This window comes from Coccinella septempunctata, chromosome 6 (genome assembly GCF_907165205.1).
Source record: "Coccinella septempunctata chromosome 6, icCocSept1.1, whole genome shotgun sequence".
In the NCBI taxonomy this organism is placed as follows: domain Eukaryota; kingdom Metazoa; phylum Arthropoda; class Insecta; order Coleoptera; family Coccinellidae; genus Coccinella; species Coccinella septempunctata.
Window position 1 is genome coordinate 14,650,882 of NC_058194.1, and position 22,708 is coordinate 14,673,589.

Consider the following 22,708-nt stretch of genomic DNA (forward strand, 5'->3'; position numbering starts at 1 on the left):
AGCTTTCTCAATCGCAATTATATCCAATCCATCTTCCAAGATTGCTAAAAATCAATTCAATTGCTTCAAGATGCAGTGATATAAATTTTTGTTGAACAAGCTCAGGGGAGGTCCTGAAGCGTGTCTTGAGCATCTCATAAATTCCTGCTAAATTTGATTGCGGCCAAGGAATCGTATAAAAACGGGATTAGACCGATAAAAAGAGGGGATTACGATATGGAGTGTTAAGCCCGGTATGTATGTGGCCTTCAACCATCCGTAGGGACGGCATCCGTGGGGTGCAAAGACAAATGCACATAGAGGTTGGCCAGGTAGAGGTACCTTCCCCAGGTAGGGTCCTAGTCGCAGTCACCAGACACTTGCGGAACGAGTTCGAGACAACTTCTGCTTATGCGAGCCTTTTCATATCAGTCTGTCCGTCCGTTTGATACGAATTTGAGGTTATGTTTGTTGAATTCGCGCGAATTCGAGTGACGTTAGTAACCCTTCTGCCGAACAGTTGCGTGATTTACTTGCAGTGATTTGATATGTGAATTTTGGCCGATTTGAGGATATTTTGAAGGTGAGTGAACGATTTTTTGGTGAAGTATCAGAGTTTTTAATCATTCTATTCAATTATTTCTGAGTGTATGAAATCATACTTGGTGAAGACGATAATTATTGGTAGAGGTAGTAAAATTTGCCAATTTTTTTAAAATCAATAAACTAAACTTTCGCGAGAATTTTTCAAAATCTTCTGCTTAGTGGATAGTTTCAAGAGAAATCATTCTATCTAGCTGTCAAATTCTATACATCAACCTGGAGTTTATCTTGATTATCATATTTCTGGAATCAGATTTCTTCAAAATGAAATTATAATGAAACGATAACTTTAATATTGAATATTCATATTCTTTCAGTGTCAAAGATTTTATAGATGATTCTGACAGAAATGCACAATACTACAGTATCTATTTCGAAATGGAGAAATTTTCGATAACTCAAAATGTTAATTTTCGTATTTGATTTTTTTGAAATTATATTGTCGTAAGAATAACAATTATAATAAGAAGTTAGGTACACATTTAGAGCAATATGCGATTACCGTAGCAAAACTTTCAATGGTAAATGAAAATTACCTATAAGTAGATAAACAACATTCATTCCAAAAAGTGCCTAAGCAAAATCTTGAGATATTATACAATTTACGGTCTTTGAACAGTTCGTTCTTAAACCACTTCTTTGGCCGCAACAGCTCATTGAACCGCCTCCAAAACACATGCTCCTAGAATCTAAATGATTCTTTATTACCCTATGTTTTGAAATCAGCTGTAACTGATCTTATCTACGAGACCCCCAAGCAGATGTCCACTTGAAAGAAAGTGTGTTCCTTCACGTCGGTGAAGGTGGAATTGAAACTTAAACAAACATCCATCGTTCCTGTTCAGGGAACATATGCCCTCAACAATGAAAAACCGTTTCGGAAGAAAATTGAAAGAACCTCGATTGGAGCAATGAATCACAAATATTCTTTTGTCGCGGAAGCATAATGTTGCATGTGGAGTTTTTATTTGTTGGCAAAAATTCATAATGGATCCGGAAACAGAATAGGGATCTCGAAATGCTCCAGATTCAAATGAATAAAATTGAGGGTGTACAGTGTTAGAAGTCTCTAACTTCTTCCGTCCGCTAGAAACCGGAAGATGCTAGTTCCTCCTCTTAGAACTAGTTTCAACTCTTTTCTACAGGATGGAACAAACGGAGCTGTCGTCACTTCTCTAGCGTATTCATTCGATTTAATGATAGCTGTGAAGGATCCCCGCTGAGATAGTATAAAAGCGCATCTGACAAATGATGCCTGAAGTCACTAGTCATTGTGCTTACAATGCAAATTGGAAAATTGTTGATGTTGCCGTGATGTCTACATTTCAGTATTGTGATTCACACCAGAATTGATCGGAGAATCTGTATGGAGATAGGGGTAAATTGATGAAGTTGTACATTGTGTGGCCCAATAGAAATGTGTCAACCGACACCTATTGATTTATGCTATTTTCTATGTCGATAAAAATAGAGGGGTTTTCAAGCATCGTTTGCAAAAATTCGATGAGAATGCACAAATTTTCTTGGAAACTGATGGAGTTTTGTGCAAAATTCGAGCACCATCTGACAGAGACTCTTTCATCTCTTGGGTTTGATCAAATTATTCGAAGGGTTGAAAATGGAACAATGAAACATAAATTCAAATTTTGTATTCCAGTAAATCAAAGTCTATTTCTTTTCATTCTGCAAGTGTCAGTAGCACAGTTAAAAAATGTATCATAATCATTACTTACAAGTGCTTCTGATGAAAAAACCAAGTACCTATTGAATTTATTGTATAAATGCAGTATTCGATCTGTAGGGTGATTTGATTAATTTGACCAAAAAATATCATTATTCAAAAAGAAAAAATGATTTATTCCAGCAGTGATGAAAAATCACCAAAAAAACTTTCATTATAGAACTTTTTTTTTTCATATTATCATATTCACAACAGGAATTAGGCTTTCCCGAGGGCTTTCCTCTCTTCACTTAAAGAAAATAAATATTTTGTATCCCCTATTCTTTTCATCTTTTGTTTTGGTTATTCTCAATGATTTGTTTCCAAAATTTTTGTCTCTATCATTGGTTATATGTGGAAGAGCGCAATTTACAGAAATGAAAACCTCAATTAGTTTTACTTCTACTTATTATTGTATTTAAAATCGGTTTACCTTATTCCAAACATGAACTGTGGAAATTGGAAATTTTGAAAACGGGTCTATTCATTCCACCTAAATGTTATCCATAGCCAATTAATGACTTCATTATATCCCGGACGGTTTCAAAAGAACCTGTTTCGTCAAATCAACGAAAAAAATAATTGGATCTTGAAAATCTGATGCATTCCCATGATAGGTATCTATCTATTTTAATTCGGAATTCAGAGGGTTTTGCAGTCTTTAACCAGTAGGTAATATAATGAATCATTCAATAATGCATACAAAAATTCTCCCCTTAGTGATAAGCTTCCGTCACCTACTGAATTATTTATATATTACGTACAAGAAACGTTAAATAAAACCCAATTATGCCACTTAAGGTTCAGCCATCGTCGTTAATTTGGGGGCTGAAATCATAAGTAATTCACGTTTGACAGTGCATTACCCCCTTCTTGGTTGGTCGCGAACATAAAATGCTAATGATTTTGGTGGCTAGTCGGGCTATAAAAATGGTTAATGCGAATTTGAATCCTATTTAATTTAAATCATAGGCCATGCGACAATATCCAATGATTCTGTCGCATCAAGATAAGCAGGCACCTGAATAATGGTTTCCTTTCTGGTTATAAGATTAATTAAATGTTTTGCCTTGGTCTATTGGTCGAAGGAATATTGAATCTTGTCGATTATGCTTCGAAATATATTCCATTCCTGAAATGATTTCAAAGAAATTTCTAGATGGTACGAATAATGATGCAGTGAGAATGAGATATGTTTCTATAACTGACAAACAACAAATAAATATCATGAGCTAACTAAAAAGCTTTTTAGCTCTAGTTCGAAAGATGATTAACTCCTAGTATATAGACACTACAAATTTGTTAATCAATGATGAAAACAATAACTAGGTACAATAAAATATCGAGTTGTATGTATGTAGATACTTGCAGAGTGTAAATGAATAGTTGCGAAAAAATTTAAAGGATGATTAATTTTCAAGAATTAGTGAGGGACTTTCATAAAGCCCCCATAGCCTCTGCTTAGAAATAGCCTCCTTGAGATACCACCTGAAAAATAATTTTAAATTTTTTCTCCGAATTCAGAAAACTGATAAAAATGAAATAGCGCCCACATTTGATAGAAGCGAGAAAATAAAACAATTTTTGATGTTGCTCCCCGATAATGTTAGCATCATACTACTATGTACAAGGTACAATTGAATTTGGAGTTAAATCCAGCCTGTATACGACTAAGGTTACGTACCTGTTGATAAATAGGTAATTTCTTTTTTAAAAACCCTTACTTTCAGCAAGAAATTAAAAAGGACATCATTTATATTCACAATTAATCAATCTATCCAATATCAATTTTTCAATGGTATAATATGAATAACAAAGAAGTTTCATACGAAACAAATTTAAGTGATTTCTTTTTCTACCCCTAGGGAAACACCGCCAAAAATTTTTGTATTGTCATAGAATATCTGCACAATTTCATTTTTGTCAATTCTCTGGCTGATCACAAAAGTAACCTCTTTAGAGAGCTCTTTCTAAGCAGGGGCATCTGAAAAAAAAATTATAAGAAAAACCCTCACTTTTTTCGGCAAAGAATGATGCCTTAAATTTTCGCAATATTTCATTTACACCCTGCATAATGCCATTGTTCCAAACTTTATACAATTTCAACCGAATCTTTATTTTTTCTCAAATCGATATTTTATTATCTGGAAGAAAATGGATAATTTGCTTGATTCAACGCATCATACATCAACAAAAGATCAAATTAGAAATGAAAAGGAACCCTTCATTATTATTTCTAAACTTCTCCCAGTTCTTTTCTACAAAAAACATACCTGTTCCAATTTGACAATTCATCTATATATAAAATAAAATCCCCATAATTTACTGGTGGTAACATAAAAATTCTCCTACAGTAACTTCTTACCCTCACCTAGTCAAAAAGACATAAATTCGTCGTACTAAAGCTAGCCCTCCCATAAAATCATTCTTAGTCATTCACCAACCAAACTGGATTCGTCTATTAAGAACGTTACAATTTTTTTTACTAGGGATCGAGGGGTAGAATGATTCTCTAATATTTCCTAGTGACGTTGAAATCGTTTCTCTATCATAACTAGATCTGAGTGTCCCAGAACGGGACAATACACCTTTGCCTTTTTCTTTAACGGGTTTTGAACCTGGAATACGTTGAAAATCGTTATCGTCTATAAATGCATACCTACCTATACATATTCCATGTAGAGTTTTCCTTGAAAGCTCACACAAATCGTTAAGAGTTTATAACCGACAATATAATTTTTTATTACCTATATTTTCTAAGTAGATCCTCAATAAAACTTTTCACTGATAGAATTAGACTAGTCTTTATTGGTGGAAAATGAATTTATAGAGTTTTGAAATTTGCATCCCATCTAACAGTTCGAAATAAATATACATAATTGATAAACTACATATTTCATCAAAGATTACTTTGAAAATCGAAATTGCGAGAAGTTATAGCGGAAAAACCGTTTTTCAAAAAAGGTAAATTTTCAGAATTCGACTGGTTAACTGGTTTTCAGTTCAAATGGCCATTTTTGTTTCATTTCAACTTTAACGGTTCTTACGAAAAAGTTAAAAAAATTTTTGCACAATATTCTTGAAACTTTTTTTCATATTCGATTTTTCCTGATTTCGAAAGGATAGGAAGTTCAAATGAAACACAAATGGTCAGAAATTGTCCCTTTACAATTCAATGTTGAAAACCAGTCGAATTCTAAAAAATGATTTCTTCTCGAATAACTGGTTTTCCGTCATAACTTTCCTTGTCTATGTTAGATATATTCGAGGTCGAGACCATGTTTGGAAAGCGAGTTGGAAAGCATGTGAAAAAAAAAACTATCATACTGGTGCTTCACTTTTTAATCTCACCCAATAAATAAGTCACAAAATCTAGTGAAACACACTGTTGGTAATAATAATAAATATAATTCGATAGGTAGTAGTAATTCGTCCAAACTTTTGGACTCTTCTGTCGCTGTTACTGGTTCTAGGACCGTAGGAAAAAAGTTTCCTTCAGATAAAACAATATGCAAATATGTGAAAGCATCCTTCCGTTTTGACAATAGTGGTCGAAGTCAAAATTTATGATGATCAAAATGTGTTTCACACAATATTTTTCCTAATTTTGAATATGATGTGGCTATGAATTCAAATTAAACGTACAAAAAGCGTTTATACAAGCGTTCCTAGCAGATTCTTTTTAAATATGGAAGTATCTTTTCATCATCAGTTGTGAAAAGTAAAAGGTTTCAAAATATCAATTAGATTTTAAAAGTGTCACTTTATATGTCAAAATTGGAAAAAAAAATCATGATTCAAAGAATCAATCAATTTTTTATTCGAATATTTGAGATTGACTTACGATATTGCTCCTATTATACCTTCCCAGGAAACCACCTTTCGTTTATTAAACATATATAAGTCAACTTATTCCGACGTATAAATACGGTTTCATTAGACCAAAATAAGAAGGACAAATGTCCGCGTGGTAGACGTATAAAATCAATCCTGGATATACGTCTCCTATTCGTATTTTATATACGTCTGATACTCGTATTTCATATACGTCTTTTAGACTACTTAAGTAATTCAGAAATTACGTCGAAAACCAGTCGTCTATAAACGTTCACAACTCATATATTATAGACTATATTTCAACGACTTCAATGTACCAAAAATAGACGTTTAATAATCGTATTTTGTACTACAATTAGGTATCAGTAATAGACGGCTGTGAACAACGTTAGACCTACTGTTCATGTATACGATATCCGACGATACGATGATCCGAAATTGCATTAATATGTGTTGATCGATGATTTCGAATATAATAAATTAAAAGAACAATAAATGCACTTTGGGATCATCGTTCATACTGTCGAATATCGTATGAATGAACATTAGGCTTATTTGTTGTTAGATATTACTGTTCTGAATATAGTCAATCTTCAACATTTATTATAACAATCTTACCCTCTTTCATACTTGTCCTTTTCATAGTTTCGAATAAGACATAACGTAGTGTCAATCGGATTTTAGGAAAACTAAATTTTAAACTATTTAGGTCTCAAACCAATTTATTCAGAAAATAATAAAATAGTAGTTTTCAAAATTTAGGTATATACATTGAGCACACCTCTTCAAATAAATATAATGGTCTATTCCTATATTTTTAGATTGCTTCAATCAGATGTACCCACATCAGCACTACGACCTCTGTAAAATGTTATTTCAGTTAGTTTTAGGAGAAAAAAATATGTCGAACAAAACATACCAAATATCTTTTTCATCATATTAGTAGACTTGAAAGTGGAGAGCTTTCTTCAAAATCGGTTATATCATTTTGTTTTTTAGCAGATGTTTAAACATGTCCATCACTATGTTGAATCAGAATCCATTTCAATCACTCATGACAAAGTACAATTAATTTCCTCCAGACAAAATAAACACAGTAAACACACACAGCTTACGAAACTATTTCAAGATGGACGACAAGGAGAACGAACTACGAACAGCGCATGCCGCATAGCATAGAAACACGGCCGTGACTGCCACATGCGTGTATTGTAACGATAACTAATTGCCTATTGGCCGGTCGGGCCTGCGTAGATCCTCAATCCGCTGCCTACGTAAACATGGCACCAACGTTGCCAGGCTATTAAAAATGTAGTAGATCTTGAACATTCTCATAAATCTGCTAGGCTTGTTTGAATTAGAACTAGTAGACTACAATTATATCAAGTGAATACTAATTGAAGAGGGCTCATTCAGTTTTCCAGATCACAAGTATAGACAGCAGAATCTTTGATGGTTGAAGCAATCAGTGTATGGACAGGACATTATTTCATTTCATGTGACAACGCTGTGAATTGTCGAATTGGGGGACTTTTAATCAGAGATATTATATGTGTAATATTTTTGCTTTTAATTGGTTGACGACCATCAATCCGAATGAATCAAACTCCATTTGGCGAGGAAACTATAGAAAAATATGCAAATACGCATTTTTTCCGTTCAATGTATATATTTTTTTTTCATTTATTGCACCTATGATTGTACCCTCTATTCAAGAATATCTAGTATGAATGTTATACATATAAATTATTCCTGCCACGGCTCAACCATTTATATACAGCTATCATTTAAATGGTGATTTTTATGGAAAAAGATTACGTTCGATGTGAGCCGATTAATTAGCTACCTGGTGAAATCAGTTCAAACAATTAAAGCACTTATATAAGCTGAATCGCTTTTTCAACTTCAAAAAACTTGAATGTTTGGAACTATATGTACTAGGTGTATAAAACTCAGAAACATAGATATGACAATAATGAATAAAGGACCAGTATTTTTTTTCTCCCTGATAACTAGAAGTAATGTAGTAGGTATCTACATGTGGCTTATAATAATAGTCATATTTGAAACCTTTCATATATTTGTCCAGTGTAGACCTCAATGATGAGTGTTAAAAAAATTCGCTAATAGACAGATTGAAAACCTACCATATATCCATTTAATATATGTACCTAAGTTCATGAAGTAGGAAGGTAGGTTGAAATATGTACGACTTATAGTCGTATAATTTGTGGAACTTTATAGACCTAGTTTATAAATTATGGAAAATTATTAAAGCTGGGAAATAAGCGATATATATTGTAAGATGCATATTGTTCTAATCGTAAAAACACAACTGGGAGACAAAATAGATCTCATTATGTATATATGACTTCCACTTATAGACATTTCAAAAACCTATCACATATTCGTTTAATATAGGTGTAGGAAGTACGTCGAAAAGTACAATATATTCGACGTATAATTCGGAGATCTTGTAGACTTCGTTAATAACTGATGAATATGACGAAGAGTTTAAAATAATTGAAGTATATAAACAAAAAATAATCTTCAGTTCTTGAAAAAACTATTGATAAGCAAAAAACATATATTGTGGTATATATAGCTAACGCTAAAAGACGTTTTATAAACCTACTACAGAAAAATGGTATAATATAGACGTAAAATACTCGTACTGTGATAGACCAAAACGAAAAATATACCATCAGGATGAATATTAGACGTATACTAAACCAAGGTGTGTTTCCTGGGTTTTAACAAAAAGGCGCATGCAAGGGAAGAGCATGTTAATTGCATGCAATATCATTGAAAAAACGACAAGGTTTGTATTCAAACTTCAAATATAAATTGGTTAAGTTCCTTATAGAAATATAATTTAATCAAAATTGGTATTCAGATAGATTAAAATATCTTTAATTCAAAACTTGTCGTATAAAAAGTATAGTTAGAAATGAAAATATATCAAAAGTTTTTGAACTTAACGTTTGTGTTACGGTGCAGGTAAATGTAAAAATTATATTCCACCTTGTGAACACTTTCATCTAAAACCAATACTTCAAGTTTACGTTTTACGTGGAAGTTGCGTTCGAATTACGAATTACGTCCTTTATGAACAATCTAATAGTTATGCAATGAATCTCAGTCACTATTTTGATTTTCGTTAAACAATATTCTGTTCTTGATAATATTCCATGGAAAAATGAGCTCTTAAGCCTTTTAAATCTATTGAAAATGAATCAATATGATTCCTACAATAATATCATATTTAGTCCTGTGAAATGCACCCTGAGAGTATTTCTGTATGAAACTGAGTAAAACTCAAGTTTAATAAAAAGCAAGATCGGCCTAGCTCGAAATGAAATCTTGTTGCCAAATCGAGAGAGATGGTTGGCATTATCCACAAACGTAGGATGTATTTCGATAGCATCAAATGTCGCGTATCAGTTTCAAATAGAAAAGACGAAAAGAAAGTACAACATTCGAAAATCAATGACCAGCTGCAAGGCAACAATGAGAAATCGATCATATTGTATAACATAACTGAATTTCGTGAGAAAATGATTGGATCCGTACGCAAACCTTTCCAACATACCTTACATTGTATTATTTAAAATTAGATCATGCATTGTGTTCGTACCGGAGGGGTAAGAAGTAAAGGTTAGGCAGGGTCTTGACTTGGGCCTTTGAGACGGTTCACCTTTGAGAACATCACCTGGATGAGACCCTGACAGTCTGCCCCCCCTTCTTGCGGAAGTTGAAAGAGGAGTTGGAGTTGCCCTCAAATCGGAGGCTGCATCGTGTTAAAAAAATAAATTCAACAGTAACAAAAAGTGCATTATGACTACCTCGAACCTTCGCTCGGGTTTCCGTTATGAGATCAGGTCATGATGTGAGATACTCGTGGAAAAATTATTCTGCAGAATGAATAATGAGGGGGTTAATTTTATTAATGAAATTTTCAAGAAGACAAAAAGACCCTCCGGAATCTAGAGATGATATGGAAATTTCTTCTTTTGAGATGTGGAGAATGTCAATCAAGTTAGATTGTTCACATTCATCTGAGAAATGTTGTAGACGGTACCACCGTAGAGGTAAGGAAAAATAAGGTTAATTTTCCATGGGAATTTATTTTACATGTATCCGAGCATGTGTCGTTTTTAACATGATCTCTATAAAAAAACAAATGGAAATATGTTTTACTGTGATATAAATATATATTTTATGATTTGTTGTTTCCGATTAGTTACGTTGTAATCATTCTTATTATTTGTGGTGTAGCAGCAATTATTTTTATTGGGAACTCTACATAATTAAATCTATTATTCATAAAATCTCAATCTCCTAAGATAATAATATTCATTTACATATATTATTTGATGCATATGCAAATAAAATTCAAGTAAGAAGAAAGAGTTTCACTACTCAAATAAAGTATTTCGTTTTTTTTATTTTCTTCGTTTCAAATAACCTCAAGCACGAAGTGAACTTTTTTTGTCGAAAAAAATTTGGAAATTCTTCATTCTTTCGGGGGATGTAGATAGATGTAGATGTAAGATTTCTGTTAATTTCATGATGATTATGATAGGAAAAAGATGGATTACAAGGTAGTATATAGCTCCTGTATATTTGGATCTCACCTGTATTCTCATACTCAATCAGATCCTTTTCACTAAGATCTCTTAATATTCGTTGAAGTATTCCACTCAGATACCAAATATTCACGAAAAATTTAAATTTCAATCTTTTTTTCGAGTTCCTCATCCATGAATGCTTGTTCAGCAAATTGTTGCGAATAAGAATAATTACTGAACAAATTGGTATACTCTTAATTACATTCAAGAATCATACTGTGAATAAGGAAACCAATTATGAAATTTTAATACTTTTATTCGAAACGGTAAGAATAAAATTCCAATTTGATTAACCATATTTCCTGATGCACCGGAAGTATTATTACTACCCCAAGGTTGAGTTCATTAATTGGGCAGATCATTTAATTAAAATTCCGTTTTTTCCCACAGTTTGAGTATTTGTACACCTGAATTTCTTTGGATAGAACTTCCGAGATGGGTTATATCGATGGAAGTATCCGGCTAATCAAGAATATTCGGTTCTATCCACAATATCCGCTGTGAAATTTTTATTATTCTTTTCATTTGCATCACCAAGTGTTTATAAGAAAAACTTGTGTATAGTATCCTTCTCTTTCTGAATTTTGATATAAGTATAAGCAAACTTTTTTTCCTCTTTCAACTGCTTCAGTCCTTCATGACTCATGAGCATCAGTCTACAAAATTGCCTGAATACTTAATTTAATAATGATCTGAATAAACAATTCAGAAGACAGCTATCGAATAGAATATCCATTATTCATTTCACAGGTGTCAATAGCACAAGAATTTATCCGTTTTTATCTCTGCTTAGAATCGAATAAGAAAAAACATATTAGAATCGACATCCCCTAACTGAACGTCACATAATGACCCGATCTTGAACGTAGATAACATAAAATTAACACATTGTCCTTGAACTCCCAACGTTTCTTTGATATTATACATTTCTTATTTCATATCTGTCTTGGTAAATTTCACTTAACCGTCATATTCTGTAATTCAATTGTGACATATGGATATGGTAATTATTCATATATACATTCGTTCAATGTTTAATTGGTGGGTATATATAGATGTTGTTTTGGAATGAATAAATTAAGAATATAATAGTGAGATCGCATAACTTTTTTTCCCCTCAAAGTAGTTATTTGAAACTGAATATTGCAAATGTTGTGAACTTTCTTACAGTCTAATTAAATTAGGCACAATTTTTAATTGCAAAAGATATTAAGTTAATTTTTTATAAGAAATATATAAATATGTTGCAAATATTATCCGCAACTTCGAAAACCAATTATCAGGCTGTTACTAAGGTACTTTATTAGCATATAATATACTTATCGTGGAAAGTATACATTCTACACCTAAAAATCTGGACTCATTTCTTTCAGGTGAATATTTCGCAAACTTCTAATTTAGGGTCATGTCTGGACGAGAATGATCAGAAGGAATGATTGTTTTATACCATTTATCCTTCTCTTTTCGAAAGGATTGAATATGCTTATCGAATAAAAGATGAAATAGCATGTGTACTATACTGGTGTGTAATTATTGGCATTGTACGGCTTTATTTTATGAAAGCTGCTATTAAATCTGCCGTGTGTAATTTATTTGAAATATATAATTTCGTATTTCGGCAAATCAGCATTATGCAGCATGATTTGTGTTGCGACCAACGTCTTTTATCGGAAATGAAAACTGTTAGCATGCTGGGTTGTTGTCGACGACATAAGGAGCACGTGCTAGCTTGAAGCGTCTCCCACATGCCTGGATAACCTTCTTTATAGCTTTATTTGCATAATTACTCGAAGGAACCTTTATCCCTCAATACGTGTTCAATAGGAAGGGACGAATATCTAACAGTAATTCAGATCTTGAATCGAAATGACATTCCTATGCAGATATCTTGAAGTTGATGTTCTCGACAAAGGAAGAGAGGAATGAAATTTCAGTTTTTATTATGGTCATTATTGTTCTAGTATTTGGCACTTTTCAGCCCTACCAAAGAGCCGCTTACCACTATGCTATAAATTCAGTACTAAAAGTTGAAATATTCCCAAATCACATGATTTGGTAATTGGGAAATTCGTTCATACCACTTGTTTTTCTGCAAAGCTTATGAACTTGAAAAAACACATTTAATGAATTTTTTAATTGAGTTAATAACACCTTAGTTCATCAACCAATAAGGTGAAGACCTGAACTGAATAAAAATAGAAGTAATATTCAGACTAGTTCTTGGTAGACGTGTATTTTTTATTATTCATGCCGACAGGTGTTATGCAAATGACTGTTGTCTTTAATTAGATAAAAAGAAAATATTCTCGAGACCAGACAGCAACCCATAATGCGATATCCAGGATATACTGAGTTTATTTTCTATTGAATAGAGGAAGGCAACTTGTATTTTAAAATTTTCAATTCATGAATTAAATCGTATTTGTGGAATTATGAAATATTTTCAATTAGCCATGGTGAAAAAGGTTATGGCTACAAACATGAAAGTGAATATGTACATTATACATGTATACATGTATTATAGTCCATCGCGTAGTGTTTATAAGAAAAACATGAATATCGTTCTGTTTCTGAATTCTTGCTACATCGGTATACTCAGTTATACAAAATCGCATCGTGTAAAAAAGCTGTATATGGACATCATAATATGAGTCTTTTGAATTCATTTCGAAACAATTTAGAAGACCGATTTGCAATATCGTTTATTCAATCCTCAGGTGTCAAGTTTCCCAACCTTACCCTTCTAAAATTTTCTCAACTTTGAGTACTTCTCGATAAACAAAATTTATATATTTCGATCAAAGTATAACGGTGAAAAAAAATTTTTTCATGTTCCGGCGAGTGTTCCGGTTCGGTTGAAAGGATACACCCACTGAAAATCCATAAAACAATTTTAATTTTGAGTTATCTACATCTCACAAATTTTAACGAATGGAACGATTAGGATATAATTTTTCACAAATGTGATGAATCTTCTCCGAACACAAAATTCTACCTACATCTTCCAGTTTCTTAATTATGACCATAACACCAAACATTCCAATCACCCAACCAACCCAATCTCTCGAAAGTAAGTTGATAACTGAATATTTGACCATTTTGGAGTAATTCAATAGAAGATATTCTGTTGGGTAATATCGGTTAATATTCAGTGCATATATACCTATTTTGAGTCTCGATTGCAGCCTTACTTATAACTTTTATACTTTTTTTAATTTTAATCTTTAATAGTAGTATTCAAGGTAATAGAAAATTCGAGCTACAAGCAACGATGAGTTTGTCAGATATTACCTGATTTTTTTGGTAAATTTTATCAATCTATCTTCTATACAGTATTCGGCGGAAAAAAGATTTTTAAGTACCTACGTTATTTTGGGATCTTAGTTGTCAACAAAAATAATTTGTATTTTCTACATTTCACGATCAGGCTATTATAACCAAATCTCATAGAAATCAAATAGAACACAATGACAATGACAATGTTAAACCGCAACAGACGTAGAATTTAATAAGCGTGGCACGAAGCGTTACCACCTATTATTCACTATTAGAAAATCCATTATGCAGCTGACTTATAACCATTGAGCACCTGCTGCGTACTTCCGATTTAAAAATTTTATTGCATTATTATGCCATATTCGGCTTCTACATTCTGAACTATTAGGGGTTGATGCAGTGGCGGACCAAAGCACTGGTCCATGATTATCAAAACATTGGTAAGAATTGATTTTGTAACCATTAATTGGTTGATGATATGCATTAATGACAATTGTGTCCATAATCTAGAGAATAATGTATATTCAACCTCATCTTGTAAATGATTTTCACATTTTATTTCACTAAAAATTTCCAAAATGTTTTTACTAGTGAATGGTCACTGCGTATTCTTTTAACAGAAAGGATTCGATGATTGATATATGAAATCGTTCTCATAGTTCACATAAAATCTTCAAGTTGTAGTTGAGAGTTGAGGAAAAATTGACATACACTAGTGCGCACATATAAATTTTCTATGAATCTGCCTCTCCTAATTCTAGGTTGCTAGGGGGTAGAGAATATAATAAAAATTTTAAGTAATAAAATTAATCAATGAAATCATTTAAGTAGGTACATACCAGAAATCAATGAAAAATCAATTTCCTCTTGAACGCATAAAGGGCTTCCTAATGGAGGAAACAAATTAATGATACTTGATATTACCGTTTCCGAATATGAATCAACTGAATATATTTCAACAATTAAATTGTCCTTGTAATAAAAGTGTTAAAGTGTACTAAAAAAGTTTAAAGCATAGTGAGCTAATCATCATGCAAAAGTTAATTTAAATTTTTTAAATCTTTTTCACTTTTTGATTCTACACGAAAATTTTCCATACTGTATTCATCAACTATCTTTTACACATCTGCATCTATTAAAAATGAACAGATCATCCTATCTTTCAAAGCACAACAAAATTCATCCCTACTAGGTATTTACTCTCGTATTTACCCTGCCTTTTACTAATTTTCAATCAATTCAATATTCAATCATCAAACTATAGTAAAATGTATTTCAATTATTAATTTAATTAATTATATATTATAGTCTGATGAAATAGTTATATTCAGCACTCAGGAATAAATTATAAAATTATCTGACATTTTTATATTACAACTAAGTTGAATTTTTTATTTTTTTATTTTGTTCTTTTTTAAATCTTCTTCACTCTTTAGTTCCACACCAAAACTTTTGACACCGTATTCATCAACAATCATCTGTTACCCATCTATCAAAAATCAACAGGCAATTTTTTCCTATCTTTCAAACCACAAAAAAATTCAGGCCCACCGTAGTCTCAGAATTCTCTAATTTTCACTTATTTTCAATCATCAAACTATAGTTAGATGAACTTCCTGTTTGTTTCAATTATTAATTGAATTAATTATGTACAACTCTCATATTTTGATGAGATAGTTATATTCAGCACTCGGCAATAAATTATAAAATTATCTGACATCATTTAAAGGTTTATTTCTTATTTTTGTATATTGTTCTTGAAAAAATGATATATCAACTTCTTCATATATACATACATTTTTTTATTGAAGCTCTTCTGAACACATATTATCCTCTCTATTTCCGAGAATGAAATGATCAGTGGAAATCATTATACAGGCCCTTTATAAATGATTATTGCATTGCAGTGACCGTTGGAATATTCTCATTTTGACGATTCTAATATTTATCAAGGTTCTTCAAAACATATAGTTTACGAAATATCATTAAAAATTGAAAATAAATAAAAATTGGAAGCACATTGCGATATTACTATCATTTATAGGGACCATGTATAATTAATAATACATCATCACCACAAACCGGACAGAAAACAGAGACCACCCCGATATTTTTTTAAATTTTTGATCTCGAATTCTATTTCCTTTGCACTATAAAATGTCTTCAAAAAATAGTTTTGATATTCGAATATCTCAGGAAAAATATTTTCCGGGAATTGTATATTTTCGAAGACAAACGTAAAAATCGAGGAAAAATTTCGATGAAGGAAAAAAGTTGCAACCCTATTTGAGTGAATTATGGAGCTTTAAATTCGAAATATTTCAGAATTCAATGCGGACAACATACTATGAAGCCTTTGCCTTCTACTAGTGCTTCAAAAAATTTTTGTAAATGGAAATGGCTTTAATATACCTATACACCGAAATGTACAAAATGAAATTTTCAAAATATAATAATACATAAGAATTAATTATACATATAAATAAAAGGATTTAACCTCGTGATAATAATGTCCCAGTGCCCCAAAACTCATTTCGTGAATTTACTGCATAATCCAGCTATCAATTTCTCGAAATAACCCTTGTACGCCCTTGCTCACATCCCTGGACCCTCATTTCAACCAAATTGTAAACGCTAACATAAATAAATTATCGCATGCCGTATGCGGCTTTTCCACCCCCTCGGAACAATTACCCCATTTGGACCTTTCAACCAAAGTGTCCCGGCTGACACTATTATTATATCCGACTGAAATTAGCAGGTGATTAGATGTGTACGCATTTAGCACCTGCTTTTTCTGAATATTATTTGATCACAAAAGAATTTTATTTTGTTATTGTATGGTCTTCGGTTAGGCAACGGTAACAGGTTGAAGATTTATTGACTCAATTTGATAGAGCTTTGTTCTTGACATCCGAAATCGTTTTTACTGAATTCCCGTTAAGGACGGTTACTTTTATAGTCGTTTGGGTGAAACTTTTTGATAGGATTTTTAATTATTTTTCTGGTGTTTGATTAAAGTAGCATTGAATTAATAGAATTACGGAATACTGGAAAAAATTCTGCTATATAAAATTCAATGAAACATCTAATATTGTATTTTTCCATATGATAGTTTATTATATTGGTTTTTCATATTCAGTTCATGTTTCACAGAAGAACACATCCACTGAGTCATTATCCAACATCCAAGATTCTTTTCCGATGATGCTAATCCATTTTTTTAGTTTTAACTTGATGACTAACTGCTTTGAAGGTGGTTCAACTTAACGATAATTTTTTTCCTCGTGGTGCTCATTATCCTACAATAATCTTATTCTTACTCATATTTTACTTCATTGTCTTCACTCGAAATAATTTTTAATGGTTTATTCAACAAAATTATATGATTTTGTCAGTATTATTTGAAATATGTTCTGCATTTTTTTATCCTTTCAGGTGAAAATGTTGAAGTGGTCAGTAACATCCCGACGCAACCAGGATCATCCAATGGAATGCCCCAAACCTTCAAATTCGGAAGCCAATGATGGTGTAACTCCTCGCATCCAACGAAAACGTAGAAACTCCAGCGCGAAAAGAAAACGCCACAGTTTACCCAGCAAAAAAGTATTAGAATATGAGGATAATAAAGAAAATCAGTTCACCTCCACGCCAATCAAATCTCTTGATGACCTCAACCTCATCGAGGTCTTCAGGGATGTGAGTAATCTCTCCCCCAAGCAAAGATTCGAAACAAGGCATCCTGCAGTACGATTGGAATCTAGAAAGAGCTTAGGAAATTTCCAAGAGGACACATCTCCAGCTACCCCCCCTACCACACAGAAAAAACTCAAGAAGAGGAGAAGTTTTCTCACCCCGTTTAGAGACTTTCAAGTGAAAAAACGTGCCAACCAAAGTTCCGAGTTTTTCAAACATTTCGAAGGCGTAGACTCCCATATCGGCGTCATGCCAGATTTACCTAGCTGTGATTGTGATCAAGATACCAAAAATGTAACTCCAAAAGAGTCATCAAGGAAAAGGATTGTAGATATATACGCCCCAACTTTACCAACGTTTACCATCGATTATTCCCCAAGTTCCATGAAGACCACTCATTGCCTGCTCACTTTGAACAAAGGGAGTCCTTCAAGATCAACGCCACTTAAGGGTGTACTTGAAACAGCCACAAAAGATTATCCCCCCTTCAAAAGGCCAAGAGTAGATCACGTCAATGATTTCCTGCAACAAATTTCGTTCCTAACTTCCCCTGAAGAAATTGGATCTACCTTTTACAACTCCAAATGTAATAAAAAAGCGAAGATTTCACCTCTAGTCAAAAAATTCATAGATTTAGGTTTTAGTAATAAGAAAAACGAGAAGCAGTCTAGAAAAGGTATCAATGATTCATCTTTCATAAACGATCTTTCCTTGAGTCAGATAGTTGATGCTATACTGGACGAAACTGGGGATAATTACAGTGATATGTTCAATAAAAATAGTGACAATATAATTCCTAGGGAGGAAAACGAACTGAATGAGACCCATGAAGAAAATATGCTCAACACAGAATTCGAAAAAAACAATACATCCTTCGATTCGGGCTTCAAGAGTACTGCAACATCAGAAGCGTGTCATCAGTTCGAAGATACTTTCAAGTGTAAATGTAGCAATAACAATGACATGAATATAAGTGAATTAGCTTGTAAAACAATCATTAATTTAGATGAAACTTTCAATGAGAGATGTGTGGATAGGACAATTGTAAGGAAACGACCAGCATCCAATTTCGATCAGTATTCTGAAATGGAAACGAAACGTTTAAGTTTAACCAGAGACTATGGAGACAATAATTTCGCTTTGAAGAGACAAAAATGCGTGAGAAGGAGGAAAACCGTGAATGAAAAATGTCTCAACTTCGACAACGCTATCGAAAAAAATACAAATTCTCCTTCAACGAGCCAAACGCAATGGTCACGAGGAACGAATCCTGTCCTCTATGATAATTCTTTCGAATCGTCCATTGTCTCAGACTCTGATGTTGCCAAAATTACGGAACTACATATTCACTCTTCAGAAGAAGAAAATCGTGCGATGAATACACCCGTGACTAGTAGAGGAAGACTTCGGAAATGTCTTCTGTTCGATTCTTTAAAGAGTTTGGACGGTGATGTTAGTAACGATATGGCTTCAGAAAATCGATCCAACCATCCAGCTGGACAAATAGAGCTAAGGATAACACCAGTCGGAGACGAGTTGATTGTAAATGGTGAGTTTTGCCCCTTTTTGTTGATTTATATTTAGACTAGTAGGCCAGGAGATCCAACTTTCCGAGCTGATATGCTGATATGTGCCTTGAAGAACCATAATAAAATGAATTTCATGAAAACGAGGCCAAAATAGTACTCCTCCCATCGATGAGTACTACCCACCCCTTTGGGTGATCAGTCCTAATCTCAGTTTTGTCAAACGACGACTGACGTAGTTTTGTATACATCTGCGTTCGGTAAACATAAAATATCTCGAATTTCTATATCTTTGTACAGTAATTAAAGAATTACGACCCCTAATTACGTCCCAACTCCACTGATAGTTAAATGACCAACTTATATATACTCCATTAACTTTTATTTTAGCACTCGGTTGGCCATGGAAATTTGACACATTTCACTCTGTATAGTACGAAAATGTGGGGTTATGACGGTTGTCAAAACATTTTTGGGTTTTAAATCAACGCTATGTTGCCCGTTCGACGTTAAAGTTTCTGTTATTACGTATTTTATCACAATGTCGAATCTCTTCGGAAAATATGTGACGAACATAATTGAAGTTTATACAAACTGATTGAAGGCATACCAAATCCAGTTATTTGCATGTAAAATACAAGAGATCAGTATAATATCATAATATGCACTAGCTTGAGGAGAATTAATGTTCGTTATCTTCTTTGGCTAAAGTTTGAATACGTTACATTAGTTGTAGATTTCAAAAATATTAACCCGAAGATGAAATGCATATGATGCAGTGGTTGGGAATGGGTATCTCTCGAAGGAATAAACAGATAATTACAAGAATGTGAAATTCTTCAAAAAAAATCATCTTGCATCAATATAAGTAAAAGGAATTAAAGAAAGTTTCAAGTCAAGCTGCACTTCACCTTTGAACGAAAATTTTACATGAATGAACAATTTACAGGACAACTGGCGCTTATATGTGGCTGTTCATCTCAATACATTGATATAATAAGGTATTTATTGGTACCTTAAGACATTTACAATGTATGGGACAAGTCAAATGAAAAATAGAAAAATCAATTTTCGGAAACTTATTCTACGATGACATTACTGTAGTAACTTTTCGCATTAATTCACCCAAACATAAAATTCTCAAATGCCACCACTTTTTTGGGTCTCCCAATAGAAGAGAATTCTTCGTCATCCTCTTCATTCACAATCTTTCTGATTGTTGAAACATTCAGCTGAAATATAAGTCATTTTTAGATTAAGATGAAACATTATATATAAATTCTCTTACATTGAATATGTTCGCTACCGTCTGACGTATTGTGGATTTTAGAATATCAGGGTATAACTATTTGAATGAGAGGACCTGAATTCTAAATAGCACTTCCTGAAACCCATTAACGACATTTCATGAGTGCCAACCTTAATCCGTTCTAGTTACAAAAACTTGAGAAAATTATTTCATGGCCATCCGACTGCTAAAATAAATTTGAATGGAGTATAGAAAATGGCAATTTAGCTTTATAAAATTCTCCTTGAATATTCTATTGTAATTTTTCACGATTCCTTTCTGATATCCGTCCCTGGATATCAGCAGGCAAACGCTATCTCGCAAACAACCCTTAAAGAAGGGGAGTAGATGATCGTCAAACCACCAATTATTCCATTCTTTTCGGTGGAAAGTCTCGGTTTCATTTCTTTTTTCGGATCATCGTGAGAAGAATCGCTTCCATAAAAAATGTAGATTATCTACTTAATTGGACAAACGCACAGATAGTCATCTATCAGAGTATTCGTGACTCGTTTGAGGAAGGAAATGAAGGGGAAGTAAATATGTGCTTGTCTGCGAGCTTCTTAATGTTGAAATATATCAGTAGACAGAAGGAAGCTTCGCATCAGATAACTAATAATTCCTTCCTTTGATTCGAATCAAACGTAAGTGGAAGTGTCACTAGATAATATTTGCTTTTTCACTCCAAGAAACAAACGTTGGTGCTGGCGGTCACCATGGGAAACATTGTTTGAGAAAATAAAGCATTGTCTAAATTCCTTAAAGTTTTATTAAATGCAATCATGGACGAAAACAAAATTGAACCTGTAGAACTGTAGAATTTAATTTGATATTTTGGTGGGATTACCAATTTTTTTCTCCGGTAGTTTCAGGAAGATTGAAAACATATCAGAGATATATTGAGTTCCGAACGAAAACAATCTTAAAATTGTCTATGAAAAGGAAAAAATATTGCATATTTGTTTATAATTTCCAAGTTTCTTTCCACGATGATAGCTTTTCATTTTTCACTTCACTCTGCGTTATTCAAAAAAGATTTCTGACCGAGAAAATGCGTGATTTACATTTACTTTGACAATATAATAATAGACTTGAACTTAAGCTGAATTAATCCAGCGGACAGAAGTGTTTTATTGAGTTTCGTTATAGCATAAGAAATATTAGTTTTTATCAATTTCAAATCTTCGAGCAGGAATTCCTTAATATCATATTGGTAACTTTTTTTTTATACTCTCATCTGATTGCTGTTCATTTTTTAGAAGGGACAGTAATATAATGTGGATATTATTATTTCAACGATTTTTCAACGCAAACATAGTAAATACGATGTGAATATGGTATAAACTTACTTGTTTGATTATGTTCGTTAATTACAGTTAAGTTTGAATGAGTTGCATATCATGTGATATAGGGGAGACTGGGGAGGGTTGATACGTTTTTTGGAATTTTTATTCTGGGAACTGAATTAAATGAAGAAGCAGGACTTTTCTTATATTATATAATTCTTCAATTAATCGTTCAACAAAATAAATATGGAAGTCTCAAAACATAAACATCTTATTCTGTACAGAACGTTGAACACAAAAACATGCAAACTGTCTCAAGCCTCCCCACATATGGGAGGATTGATACGATGTACTGGGAGAGTAATCGAGAGGATTATTTAGCTCAGTAGGTAGGTCAGCAACTCGGTCAGCAATGATACTGGCTTGCTTTGGTCCCATAGGTGTAGAAAAATCAGGAAATGGTCAGTCGGCCTCGTTAAATACATGGGGATTGTACGGATAAATTCCAGTTTTTAAAAATCCCTTTGATATGTTGGATGGTGAAAAGGCCTTCATGTAGGCCTATCCAACTAGCTACGGAATATTTTTTGAAGATGATACATGTATCAGGCCTCTCCACGACAAATGTCTCAAACCTCCCTGAAAGCAATTTTTTAAGTGATTTATGTTTTCATCTTATACTCATATATTTTGAAAAGCGAATAAAACTGTAAATTGAGTAGTTTTATGCATATTTCCCAGTGAAATGTTTGTTTATGCCGAAGAATTAATGCATGATCATAAAACCCTTAGGTAACTTGAGTAAAAACTTACAATTTCTCACCTCGAAACACCCTTCGTTGAATATTTCACAAACAAACTACTGT

General features: G+C 32.8%; 1 protein-coding gene across 1 annotated transcript in view; it reads left to right on the forward strand.

Moving 5' to 3' along the window:
* Positions 1 to 285: 285 nt before the first annotated feature.
* LOC123315465 overlaps positions 286 to 22,708 on the forward strand; it is a 117,205-nt gene continuing 94,782 nt past the window's right edge. The window contains exons 1-2 of the mRNA XM_044901157.1: positions 286 to 562; positions 17,485 to 19,291. Of these exons, the coding sequence (XP_044757092.1) occupies positions 17,491 to 19,291 (1,801 nt within the window). The 5' untranslated portion in view covers positions 286 to 562; positions 17,485 to 17,490. The remainder of the gene's footprint in view (positions 563 to 17,484; positions 19,292 to 22,708) is intronic.